This window comes from Tupaia chinensis, unplaced genomic scaffold, assembly GCF_000334495.1.
Source record: "Tupaia chinensis unplaced genomic scaffold, TupChi_1.0 Scaffold000159_1, whole genome shotgun sequence".
Taxonomy (NCBI): Eukaryota; Metazoa; Chordata; class Mammalia; order Scandentia; family Tupaiidae; genus Tupaia; species Tupaia belangeri.
The window spans coordinates 740,454-753,970 of NW_006159630.1; the positions used below are offsets into that span (position 1 = coordinate 740,454).

Here is a 13,517-nt window from a genome sequence, read left to right on the forward strand (position 1 = left end):
CCCCTGGCCCCCCCGGCCCCGCCGGCAGGTGCGTGTGACCCCCGGCCCCGCACACCGGCCGGACCGGACCGGACCCCGCCCTGGCTGGGCAAGACCCTCGCGGCGGGCGACCCCGCCCCGTGTCCCAGCGAGTGGACCCCCTGGGCAGGTCCCTGCTCCAGGATTGCTGCCTGGGCCCCAGCAAGCTGGGGACATGGGTGCGGCCTGCACCAGGGTCCAGGCCCTGCTAGGCCCGTCCCGGGGCGCCCCCACACCTCACAGGGTGTTCATCCTCAGACTTTCATCTTCACCGACGGGGACGACCCTGAGCTTCAGCTCCATGGAGGTGAGTGGCCCCTGGCAGGAGGGGAGAGGTAAGGTGGGCTCTAGCCTGAGTGGCACATCCCGTGGTCCCTACATCCAGCTGGGAGGTTAAGGCACTGGCCCAGGGTTTCCCAGCAAGTGGAGGGCCGAGCCACGAGCCACGAGCCACCAGCCAGCTAACCCTGTGTCTGCCCCAGCCTGCCAGCCAGGCTCTGCTTGCTTCCACCGTGAGACCTCACCGCCCAGGGCCTCAGCAGTGCCACATCCTCTGAAGGCACCCCAGCAGGGTGCTGTCTCTTCCAGGCCCGGCAGCCTGCCTCCTCGGTTCTGTTTCCGTGTGGGGTTGCAAGCAGCCGCCCCCTGGCCCGGCATCATAGCGCCAGCAGGGTCAGCTAAGCCGCTGTCGGACCCAGGCGAGGTGGCTGGGCCCACGGGGAGCCACCTTCTGTGCCGGGCAGGCGCCTGCTCTGTGGGTGTTGGTCTTCACACTCGCGCTTTCCCCAACCCCCCAGGCGGCCACGTCGTCAACACCAACTGCTCGGCCGCCCGCACGCGCCAGGCGCTCTGCTGCAAGATGTCGGTGGAGTACGACAAGTTCATCGAGTCGGGGCGCAAGTACGCGGCTGTCTCTGCCCCTGGAGGGCCTGGGCTGAGCAGGGCGGGCCACATGGCTGAGGAGCAGCCCCCACCCACAGGTGGTTCTGCCACGTGGACGATGACAACTACGTGAACCCCCACGGCCTGCTGCGCCTGCTGTCCGCCTTCTCGCCCCGCCAGGACGTGTACCTGGGCAGGCCCAGCCTAGACCACCCCATCGAGGCCACCGACAGGGCCCAGGGCGGCGGAGCCGTGAGTACCAGGGCAGGCTTGGAGGGTGCAGCCGAGAGCACCGGGGGGATCTGGGCAGTGTTTCAGGAGGAAGCTGGGGGAGCTGGGGTCCAGCACGTGGCCCAGCCGAGCCATGGGAGTAGGCCAGGTCGGAGGCCACAGGCACGGGGTCGCAGAAGCTCCTGGCTCTTGTGCCTGGGCAGCTCTAGCTGCCTGGGAGGGGTCTCCTAAGGGTGACACTGGGGGCAGGATGTCCAGCTGGCTACAAGGGCCTGACCTGGCAGCCTGACTGGCCCCTTCCCCAGGTGACCACAGTCAAGTTCTGGTTTGCTACCGGGGGGGCCGGGTTCTGCCTCAGCAGGGGCCTCGCCCTCAAGATGAGCCCATGGGCCAGGTGAGCAGGGCCCCGGGGGCCTGGGGGTGCCAGGGGTGAGCAGCCAGGTGAGCAAGGCCTGGGGGGGCTGGGGGTGCAGGGGGCCCATGGGGCTGGGGGTGAGCAGGCCCGGGGGGGCTGGGGGTGCAAGGCACCAGGAGGCCAGGGGTGCGGCCGAAGGTGCTGACCACTTCCTCTGGCAGCCTGGGCAGCTTCATGAGCACGGCTGAGCGTGTGCGACTGCCTGACGACTGCACGGTGGGCTAAGGTGAGCAAGGCCTGGGGGGGCTGGGGGTGCAGGGGGCCCATGGGGCTGGGGGTGAGCAGGCCCAGGGGGGCTGGGGGTGCAAGGCACCAGGAGGCCAGGGGTGCGGCCGAAGGTGCTGACCACTTCCTCTGGCAGCCTGGGCAGCTTCATGAGCACGGCTGAGCGTGTGCGACTGCCTGACGACTGCACGGTGGGCTACATCGTGGAGGGGCTGCTGGGTGCCCGCCTCCTTCACAGCCCCCTCTTCCACTCCCACCTGGAGAACTTGCAGAGGCTGCCCCCCGACGCTGTGCTTCAGCAGGTACCTCTGCAGGAGCCCCCGGGGCCCGGCTGTCCGACCCCCACCTAGTGGCCCCCAGCTGAGCAAGGCACGGAAAAGCTGTCAGGGTCCGGCACGGTTGGGAGAGTCTGTCACTTAGCCTCAGGACCCGGGCACAGTGTGGGCTCAGCCACACCGAGCTCCTGAGCCTCCCTAGGGTGCAGAGCAAGGTCCAGGCTGTCGGAACACCTGGGTAGGGCAGAGGCAGAGGGTCTGGAACCCGGCTCCCTCTCCACCACCTGTGCCCACTGGGACTCCTGCCAGCTCCTGGCTCACCTTGCCCTGCAGTGCTATTCCCCAACCCTGGCTTGGAGAACACTGGGAAGCCATGGCCATCCCGGCAGGAAGACACAGAAGACCTGGCCCTGAAAGTAGTGTGTGTCCTCTGTCCCTCCCTCAGGTCACCTTGAGCTATGGGGGTCCTGAGAACCCACACAATGTGGTCAATGTGGCCGGCGGCTTCAGCCTACAGCAGGACCCCACGCGGTGAGTGGGCAGCAAGGGCAGGCTCGGTCCCGGAGCTTAGATGTGGCTGCTGCCCCAGCCTGACCCTGCCCCTCCATCCACAGGTTCCAGTCTGTTCACTGCCTTCTCTACCCCGACACGGACTGGTGTCCCGGGCAGAGGCAGGGCTGACCTCACCTCTTGCTGGCCGATGACCCCTAAGTCCACGCTGGCTCTGTGCCTGCCTCAGGTGCAGGGGTGGCAGCGGGTGCCTGGTCTCAGTGGATCCCCCATTCCACCTTGCTCAGACAGGCCTGCAGCTCCGGCAGCCCTCAGCAGGCCTTGGGAGAGTGTACACAGCCAGACTGAGGCCAAGGCCTGGGTAGACCCTGGGCACACCGCCCCCAGCACGAGGGTGCAGTCAGGGAAGCCTCCCCTGGCGGTGGCGCCTGTGAAGGGCCCAGGCCAGGTCCTGCCTGCAGCTTTAGGCGCAGCCAGGAGGGCTTGGGCAGGCCCTTGCTGGGGGGTCGCTCTCCCTGCTGCACAGCGTGGTCCCAGTCAGGACATCAGGGCTTCAGAGAGCTCTCCTCAGCTCTGTTCAGGCCTAGGCTCAGAACCCTGCCTGCCCTCCGCCCCAAGTGCCTTCTGCTTGGGGTCCCTTAGCACCAAGCCCACCCCAACCCACCTGGGCCTAGGCAGGTGCTGTCCCCACTGCGCTGTCACTGCAAGTGAGTAAACGCTTTGCTCCCCTCCCTGGCTACTGTCTCCATCCCGCAGGCGTACGCCCACGCCCACACCCACACACTGCGACTCTGCCCCGGCCTGAGCTACAGGGCCTCCCTGGGGCCACAGCCATAGCAAGGGCCTGTGGGCAGGAGGCCCTCCCTCGGAAGGACGGACACCTGACACGTGCTGTCCAAGAGGGCGAACGGCTCCTGTGCTTGCTTCCTCGGCACGTCCTTCCGGGACAGTTAGTACATGTTCGTGTGTGGGGGTGTGTGCACATACGTGTGGGGCTGCTGTGTACCTGGGTGTGTGCACGCATGTGTGTGGTTGCTATATACTGGGGTGTCCATGGATGTAGCGAGAGTGTGGGTGTGTGCACATACGTGTGGGGCTGCTGTGTACTTGGGTGTGTGCACGCATGTGTGTGGTTGCTATATACTGGGGTGTCCATGGATGTAGTGAGAGTGTGGGTGTGTGCACATACGTGTGGGGCTGCTGTGTACCTGGGTGTGTGCACGCATGTGTGTGGTTGCTATATACCGGGGTGTCCATGGATGTAGTGAGTGTGTGGGGGGGGTGCATATACACGCGTTGCTGCCGTATACCTGGGTGAGTCCATGATGTAGTGACTGTGTGTGTGTGTGTACATGTATGTTGTGAGTGTGTGGGTGTGTGCACATACGTGTGGGGCTGCCATATACCTGGGTGTGTGCACATGCTGGGGTGTGTGGTTGCTATATACTGGGCGTGTGCATAGTGTGTGTGCACATGCATGTGTGGCTGCCGTATACCTGGACGGGTATGTGCGTGGGTGCAGTGGGTGTGCGCACATACATGTGTGCTTGCTGTATACCAGGGTGTCCATGGATGTAGTGAGTGTGCCTGGGCGTGTGCACATACATGTGGGGCTGACATGTACCTGCATGCGTGCCCGTACGTGGCTGCTGTACACCTGAGTGTCCACGGGCATGTACATGCATGAGTGTGTACACGGGTGTACTTGGGTGTGTGCATTTGGACAGGTAAGCATCTCAGTCTGCCACCCTGCTGCTGCAGAAATCCCTGAGCGAGGTTTCGTGCCTCACAACACTGGTGGCTGGAGAGTCAGGGCTTCGCAGAGCCGTAAAACGCATCCCTTTCTGGTCTCGTTCTGCCGCTCTTGTCCCCACCGTGACTCAGTGGTGGAGGCCCCGCCCTGACAACATTGTCACATCCAAAGGCTTCACCTGGGAACACCTGTATGTGCAATGGGCACCATCGAGTCCCCGTGTGGGAGTTCCTGGGCACGTCTGGTCGCTGCTCACTGAGACCAAACTCCAACACGAACCTTTGGGGAACAAGGTTCCCGACTAACAGGGTCCACGCAGAGCCTGTCTGTGTGCTCGCTGTGCATGCGTGTGGATGCATGCCTGAGGACGTGTGTGTGCAGGAGGGCCACACCCACGTGACGCTGGAGTCAGTGAGGGCCTGTTTCTCTCTGGTCCGTGGCTCACATCCTGCAGGAAGACAGCTCTAGGACACCTGGGCAGGCTTTGTGGGTACCTGAGGCGCGGGGCTCCAGCATCCCGAGAGGCCCTCGGCCTCGGGCCCGCCTGGGCCCGAGGCCGAGGGCGTCCAGCAAGACCAAAGCCGTGTTGGCAGAAGGAGACAGGAAGTTTGTGACAGTGCACTGCGCTGGTCAGCTCCACGGAGAGGGGCCCTCAGCTGTCCACGTCAGCCCGCAGTGTCCCGGCACCACACAGACGTGGCTCACCGGCTGCCCGGTTCCAACCAGGTGGGTTCTGTGTCCTTTTCCTCACGTCATTTCAGGGTCCCTCTCCTGGAGCCCACATGATCCTGCCCTGGCTCAGACCCCATCTGTGGGCCTGTGTCCCTGCCCTGCAGGAAGGGTGTCTGGGATGCGCACCCGTGAGTGGGTGACTAATGACGTGGGCGGGTTTATGGGTCTTTATAGCCAGCCGCTTCCAAACAGGGCAGTGCCGTCTGCAGCACCCCTGGGCTACTGGCCTCCGTCCTCCCCTCCAGGCTGCCCACGCGGGTCATAGGGCTGAGCACGCTCGTCTCTGCGTGTGGAGGCCATGCTGGCGCCGGACCCAAGCCCAGGCCTTCGCGCTCAGCGTGCAGTCCAGGCCCAACGCAGGAGGCCCGACTGCCGTAGAGCGGTCTCGGGCTGTGTGTACGCTGCTAGCAGGACTCCCAAGTCTGGGCGTTTTCCATGAAGGCAGAAGTTTATGCACAGGGGAGGGCAGGTGGTGTGCTAGTTAGGGTGGCTGGACTCCCACATGGCTGACTGCAGTTCAAGTCCCGGACCTGGCAGCTTGCTTTCTGTTTCCTTCTCTCTCGCTTTCTCTCTGATCAACTTCAAAAAGAAATTAATTAAAGATAATGACAATGAACACAATTAAAATAATTCTTTAAAAATTAAATGTTTATGCACAGACTCACAATTCTGGTGACAGGAAAGCCTCATGTCCAAGGCCCACAGTGCAGCCGAGAGGGGCGGCGATGCCCTGCGGCAAGGCGGGGAGAACGGGCCTGGCTGATGCCCTCCACGGCACCAGCTCCCAGGAAGGCTGCCCTCTCCCCGGGGAGCCAGAGCCCACTGGTTTCCCAACATTCTCAGTCACGTGGGGGGTAGTCTCCACGACTCGCCCTCCACTCACACCTCCCAGCGTCGAATTCCAAGCCTGATCTTGGGGGCCCTGACTATGATCGAGACTGGGGTGGCCCCCAGGTCTTTGCTGCCGGATCTTGATCGCCTCGCTGATGGCATGGTCGTTCCTGGGCAGCCTGTCCACAGCCTGGGTGCCCCTTGGGGAGACTTCGCTGTCCAGACTCCAGGCCCCATGACTGGTCAGTGTGGAAGGGGTGGAGGAAGCCAAAGGCAGCTCACAGGAGGTCGGGAGCCAGGCCACGGCAGGCAGGGGCTGGCTCGGGTGGAGAGGCCGGGGGCCCTAGGCAGGTGCTGCTGACACAACCCAGGAGCTGGTGGCAGCAGGCAGGGGTCAGCTGGGAGGGCAAAACAGATTCCGAGGTTCCCTGCCCAGTGGCCAGTCCCCTCACCAAGGCATGGACCACCCACTGCCCCCAGACCCTGACACTGGTCAACGCCCCAGGGCCTACCCCCTCAGGAGACCGCTGTTCATGGCACTGAGTTGGAAGGTGAGGGGTTCAGGCCCAACTGCCCCCCGAGACAGAGGAGCCCAGCACCTGAAGCTCCGGCTGGGGCCACCTCAGAGCACGTGCTCGCCCCCTCCCATGGCTCCCAGAACCCCGGGCACCCTCTCTGGCTACACCCAGGCTGCTGTTTGCTTCACAGAGACGCCTGAAAGGAAATCTCATCTCCTGAAAAAAATGAGAAACTGGTAAGTTTCTTCTCCCCACTTTATTTCATTGTTGAGGTTTTTGCGTTAGGGCAGGTGCACTTCCTGGGGGGAGAGTGACAGAGACAGTGAGAGGGAAAGTGAGAAGTCACGTCCAGAGGAGGTGGCCACGCTGCGGCCCCTTCTCCACTCTCCTCCCGGGCGCTTGGGCACACCTGCACACGCGCACACGCGGCCTGGCGTGAGTTTCAAGCCTGCAGGTCCAGGACTCAAACCATGGTCAGCCACGTGGAAGTCCAGTGACAGCTGCTACGCCACCTGCCGGCCCCTCCGTGTCCTTCATGTCCCTCACCTGTAACGGGTGTGTGCGTAGGAGGGGTGTAACCCGGAAATCACAGTTCACTAAGGTTTAAACAGCTGTGTGTCCCCGGGCTCCAGGGCATGTTTTCGGACAAGCCACTGTCAGCCGGCGCCCCGCGTTCTCTGGAGACAGCACAGAGGCAGCAGGGCCAGCTCCCTTGGGCCGGAGAGCGTGGGCGAGCTCGCCTCCTTGCCAAAGTGTCTGTAACCTGCGCTGGTTTTTCCCAGATGCGTGCCAGTGGGAAAGCAGAGAGGGGTCACCGCTGGCCTCCCTGGGGCTTGGGTTGGCGACCACGTCCTGACTGCTCTCAGAGGTCCCTGGGTGGAGGCCGGGGCGGTGTGGGGTCCAGAGAGACATCGGCTCTGGCCCCAGACTGGGTGGAAGACCAGCTCAGGCACCTCGCGGGATGGCCTCAGGCCGTCACTCAGGGTTAGCCCGAGTCAGGGGTGTGCAGCTCGGGCCATTCGCTTATCCGTGCCAGAGGCAGTGAGAGAGACAGTGCCCCAGCGGTAACGGCCGCCGCAGTTCTCTCCCTCTGCGCCCTTGAGGGCCCCTGGCCATGCACACACGGGGCTTGCGGTTTTTCTCAAACCATCGGGTTGGGGGTTTGAACCACAGGGTCGGCCATATGGGATTAATGTGTGAATGGGATCTCATAAAGAAGCTACTTAAAAAGGGGGGGGAGCCGGCAGGGGCGTGGTGTTCAGGTGCTGGACTCCCACATGACGGACCGCGGTTTGAGTCCCGGGCCTGGCGGCTCGCTTTCTCACCTCCCTTCCTCTCTCGCTCTGCCTCTCTTTGCTCAAATTTTAAAAATAAATAAATAAATAAAGTTAAATAAAATAATTCTTGAAGAAGAGTCAGGAGCCAGCTGTGGTGGCCAGCAGGCAGCACCACAGGGAGGCTGGGAGCCCCGAGAGGGGCCTGAACTGGTTCCCAGGCTGACCTGCCCCTGCTGGCCATGGTCAACGACCTCTGCTCCAATCTCATAGGGAGGTGGAGGCCGGAGGGCTAGGGCACAGGGAGGCCCTGCCCAAAATACCTCGCACTGTCTCCCTTTCCCCCATAAGGGAAAAGCAAGCCGGGATGAGATAAAAATTGGAATAGCCTCTGTTTATCACATCATTCAAATTCATGGAAAAACCCTTTGCATGGGGTGATGGGAGCACCAGATTCCCACACAGCCATGGTTCAAGTCCTGGACCTGGCAGCTGGCTTTCTCACTTTCTCTCTGTCTCTCTCTGGTGAGCATGCACCGTGTAGCAAAGTAAAAATGAAGAAAATAATGATGATGAATAAAATGAAATAGGGGCTGGCGGGTGGCATGGTGGTTAAGGTGTTGGACATTCCCACATGGCCAACCATAGTTCAAGTCCTGGACCTGGTGGCTTGCTTTCTCACTTTCCTTCTCTCTGTGTGTCCATCTTTCTCTGGTCAAATTAAAATAATAAATTGGGGACCAGCAGATGGCGTGGTGGTTAAGGCACTAGACACTTCCACTTGGCCAACCATGGTTCGAGTCCTGGATCTGGTGGCTTGCTTTTTCACTTTACCTCTGTGTGTGTGTGTGGTTGTGTGTATCTATCTGGTCAAGTTAAAATAAATAAACGAATAAATAAAATAAAAATAAGTGAATTACTAAATAATTATTTTAAAACTTTTTAAAAATAAAATGAAATAATTTTTAAGAGAGATTTTTGCTACAGGATGTGTGCACTTGCCAGAGAGATAGAGAGATAGACAGAAAGCAATAAATCACCCCCCAGGGGGGATGGCCACACTGCAGTCCCTTCTCCTCCATCTCCTCTCAGGATCTTGGGCACGCACGCACACGCGCCAGGCGTGAGTTTGAAACTGTCGGATCCTGGATTCAAACTGTGGTCGACTATGTGGGAGTCCAGCAATATAACCATTATGTCATCTGCTGGCCCCTAAATAAACAATTTTTAAAAAATAAAAACAATGTACACAAAGAAAGCCCTGGGTCAGAAGATTTTGCCCACGAACTCCAGGGAAGGCACACGCAGGAGCCTGTGCTGTACACTTTCGTCAGGTGACCGCAGAGCGTCCGGCTGTGTGGCCCGGGGCCCGGGCCGTGCCGACTTGTGCCAGAGCGACCTGTGGAATCTGCCACACGTGGCGCGTGAGCAGCGACCCGGAAAGGACGGCCAGAGACCGACCTGCCCGCACCGCCCCTGGTAGGAAGCCGAGGCAGGTGAGGTGGAGTGACCCTGGCGTGGGGCCACATCCAGGGCAGCCCAATGGACGGCAGCTAGAACCTGGCCCCATGGCCAGGAGCCACAGCACGGAGACAGCAGAGAAGGGCTGTGACAGGCCACGCTGCCGGGGCCTCTCCGCTCTCTCGTGCAGGCGGGCACCGCTGACAACACGTAAGGTGACCCCGAGTAGGCCCAGGCAGAGCTGTCCGGGCTCTTCGACACGCCCCGCCGGGAGCACCAGCACCTCGGCAGGGCGAGGAGGGCTCCCCAACAGGCTCAGGGACCTGGGCTTCCACAGGCAGAAATAGAACGTAACCCCTTACCTTACCGCACACACAGAAACCAACTCCACATGACCCAAAGTCCTCAGGGAATTTGGTGCAATTCCTATAAAACCCCCCATGAGTTTCTTCTCTCTCTCTCGCTCTCTTTTTATTTTAGAATTCTTTTATTAGGGACCAGCAGGTGGCATGATGTTTAAGGCACTGGACACTCCCACATGGCCAACCACAGTTCAAGTCCCAGACCTGGTAGCTTACTTTCTCACTTTCCCTCTCTCTCTTTCTGTGTCTCTCCCTGGTAAAATTAAAATAAATAAATGAAGGGCCAGCAGTTGGCATAATGGCTGTGTCGCTGGACTCTCATGTAGTCAACCACGGTTCGAGTCCTGAACACACTAGCTTAAACTCACGCCGGGCGCGTGTGCATGCGTGCCCAAGATCCCGAGAGGAGAATGAGAAGAAGGGATCGCGGCGTGGCCATCCCCCTGGGGGTGATTTCTCACTTTCTGTCTGTCTTTCTGGTGAGCGCAGGCGCCCTATAGCAAAAACCTAAAAATAAATAAATAAATAAATTTTTTAAAAAAAGAATGATTATATTTAACTGTATTAATTAATTTATTTATTTTAATTTTACCAGAGAGGAACAGAGTGAGAGTTGGAGAGAGTGGAGAGAGAGAAAAAGAATACAAGCCGCCAGGCCCGGGACTCGCGCCGTGGTTGGCCATGTGAGAATCCAACGGCCTTAACTACCAGCCATGTGCTGGGCCCCCATGAGTTTCCCTTTAGAAATAGAAAACTCTATTCTAAAATACATAAAGAAGTGTCATGGGGCCCCGAATCCAAAACAACCGTGAAAAGAGCCCCGTGGGGGAGGACTCCCCCTCCCCAGCTGCCAGAACTGCTCCACATGGCGCCCACAGACCGGCTGGGGTAGGGGCCCAGGAATCTGGTTTCAGACAACGGCACCCCAGTCCTTCAACAGGGGAAGGACAGGCTTTTGAGTCCCGGGGGCTGGGAATCGGGTATACACACGCGGCATGACAGCTGAGGAGGCCGGACCAAGACTACGGTGAGACGCGAGGTCATTGCCCACAGGAGGAAACACAGGCGAGGGACCAGCAGTTAGCGTAATGGCTATGTCGCTGGACTCCCACAGTCGGTCGTGGTTCGAGTCCCAGACCTGGTGGCTTAAAACTCAGGCCGGGCGCGTGTGCATGCGTGCCCAAGATCCCAAGAAGAGAATGGAGGAGAAGGGATTGCGGCGTGACCATCCCCCCTGGGGGGTGATTTCTCGCTTTCTGTCTCTATGTCTCTCTGTCTAGTGAGCACACACGCCCTATAGCAAAAACCTCTCAAAAAAAAACACACTCGCCCTGGGGGGGCAGCCAGTGCGCACTGGCTGCTGCTTAATAAATTGAGTGAGGTTTTTATTTAATTGCAGAGTCTTTTTTTTGAGAATTATTTCCTTTATTTATAAGTATTACTATATTTTACTTCTTAATTTGACCAGTGAGACACAGAGAGAGAGAGAGAAAGTGAGAATGCAAACTACCAGGTCCAAGATTTGAACCGCGGTCAGCCATGTGGGAGTCCAGTGCTTTAACCACCACGCCACCTGCCGGCCCCAGTAATGAGTTCTGGCTGTGAAACCAATGCACAGGCAACAAAAGAAAAATAAATAAATTGAACTTCATGGGAATGTAAAACGTGCACCTCAAAAGCCAGCTTCACCGCCCCCGCACCCCCCGGGCAGGGGCGTGATGGTTAAAGCACTGGACTCCCACAGGGTCGACTGCGGTTGGAGTCCTGGACCTGGCAGCTCGCTTTCTCACTTTCCCTCTCTTGGTGTCCCTCTCTGGTCAAATTTAAATAAATAAACAAATAAATCTAAATACAATAATTCTGTTTTTTGTTTTTTTGTTTTTTTGTTTTTTTTTTGAGAGGTTTTTGCTATAGGGCGCGTGCGCTCACCAGAAAGAGAGAGACAGAACGAAGATGAGAAATCACCCCCTGGGGGGATGGCCACGCCGCAATCCCTTCTCCATTCTCCTCTCGGGATCTTGGGCACGCATGCACACGCGCCCAGCGCGAATTTACGCCACCGGGTCCAGGACTCGAACTGCAGTCGACTACATGGGAGTCCAGCGACATAGCCATTATGCCAACTGCTGGTCCTACACAATTGTTGGTTTTTGAAAAATATTGTGGTCTTTCTTTCCAGATTAGGCCCAGCAGAATGGCTCCCGCAAAGCAGGGTGGCGAGAGAAAGGGCCGTCGCGCCGTCAGCGAGTTGGTGACCGGGAATAACCATCAACATTCACAGCGCATCCGTGGCGTGGGCTTCAAGAGACACGGTTCTTCCGCAGACGGTGCAGGAAGACAGACTCGCACGCAGAGACCACCCGTGTGCAACATGACACGAACAACCTGAATTGTAAGAGGAGAACCACCAGGCCAGCAGTGACGTGGTGGTCAGGGCGCTGGACTCCCACATGGCCAACCACAGTTTGAGTCCCAGACCTGATAGCTCGCTTTCTCACTTGCCCTCTCTCTCTCTCACTCTGTGCCTCTTTTGTCAAATTAAAATAAAATAACATAAAATAAAAAGTTAAACAAAATAATTCTTTTTTAAAAAAAAAAGAGAAAAACCACCAAACTTTTTCTTTTTTCTTTTTTTTGTTATAGGCATGTGCACTCACCAGAGAGAGAACGAGAGAAAGTGAGAAGCACCCCCAGGATGGATGGCTGTGCCGTAACCCCTCTCCTCCACTCTCCTCTCCGGGTTTTGGGGACACATGCTCATGAGCTCCAACTGCTGGGTCTGGGACTTGAACTGTTAAGTCACCCTGTGAGATTCAGCCGCCTTCACTACCACAGCACTGACTGGCCCCAAACCCACCAAACTCTTTTATTTAATTTATAATAATAATAATTATCTGGGGCCGGCAGGTGGCATGGTAGTTAAGGGTGCTGGACTCCCACATGACGGACTGCAGTTCGAGTCCCAGACCTGGCGGCTTGTTTTCTCACTTTCCTTCTCTCTCTCTCTCTGTCCCTCTCTGGTCAAATTAAAGTAAATGTCTAGGGCCAGCAGTTGGCATAATGGCTGTCGTTGGACTCCCATGTAGTCGACAATGGTTTGAGTCCCAAACCTGGTGGTTTAAACTCACGCTGGGCCCGTGTGCATGTATGCCTAAGATCCCGAGAGGAGATGAGGAGAAGGGATTGTGGCGTGGCTATTCCCTCCCTGGGGGGGCGATTTCTCACTTTCTGTCTCTCTGTCTTTCTGGTGAGCACACGCACCCTATAGCAAAAAACTCTCCAAAAAAAGAAAAAAGGAATAATGATAATAATAATTAAATAGATCATTCTTATTTTGAGAAAGAGATTTTTGCAGAACCAGCAGTTGGTGTAATGGCTATGTCGCTGGACTCCCATATATGTAGTTGACCGCAGTTTGAGTCTCGGACCCGGTGGCTTAAACTCACGCCGGGCGCGTGTGCATGCGTGCCCAAGATCCCAAGAAGAGAATGGAGGAGAAGGGACTGCGGTGTGGCCATCCCACCTGGGGGGTGATTGCTCACTCTCTGTTTTTTGTCTCTCTCTGTCTTTCTGGTGAGCACACATGCCCTATAGCAAAAACTTCTCCAAAAAAAAAAGAGAAAGATTTTTGCTTTGCACATGTGCCTGGTATGAGTTTTAAGCTGCCGGGTTCGGCACTTGCTCAAACTGTGGTCAGCTACGTGGGAGTCCAACAACATAACCATTATGCCATCTGCTGGTCCCTTAACTATTTTTAAAAATTATTTTATTTAATTTTATCTATTCATTAATTTCTTTTAATTTGGCCAGAGAGAGACAGAGAGAAAGTAAGAAAGCAAGCCGCCAGGTCTAGGACTTGAACCACGGTCAGCCATGTGGGAGTGTTCAGCGCCCCAACCACCAACGCAACCCACTGGTCCCAATAATTTTTTTTTTTTGAGAGATTTTTGCTATAGGGCACGTGCACTCGCCAGACAGGGAGAGAGAGACATAGAGACAGAAAGCGAGAAATCACCCCCCAGGGGGGATG

At 57.6% G+C, this 13,517-nt stretch overlaps 2 protein-coding genes across 2 annotated transcripts in view; one reads left to right on the forward strand and one right to left on the reverse strand.

Annotated features, from left to right (window-relative positions):
- GPS1 (G protein pathway suppressor 1) overlaps positions 1–273 on the reverse strand; it is a 4,507-nt gene extending 4,234 nt beyond the window's left edge. Inside the window, exon 1 of the mRNA XM_027770726.1 lies at positions 255–273. The gene's annotated coding sequence lies outside the window, so the exon portion shown is untranslated. The remainder of the gene's footprint in view (positions 1–254) is intronic.
- Positions 18–3,286, forward strand: RFNG (RFNG O-fucosylpeptide 3-beta-N-acetylglucosaminyltransferase; the record flags this gene model as incomplete). Its single annotated transcript, XM_014586660.2, is given in 8 exon segments — positions 18–28; positions 277–325; positions 816–918; positions 999–1,152; positions 1,437–1,525; positions 1,908–2,073; positions 2,492–2,577; positions 2,661–3,286. Coding segments are annotated over 6 exon segments (603 nt in total). The 3' UTR covers positions 2,728–3,286.
- Positions 3,287–13,517: the final 10,231 nt, after the last annotated feature.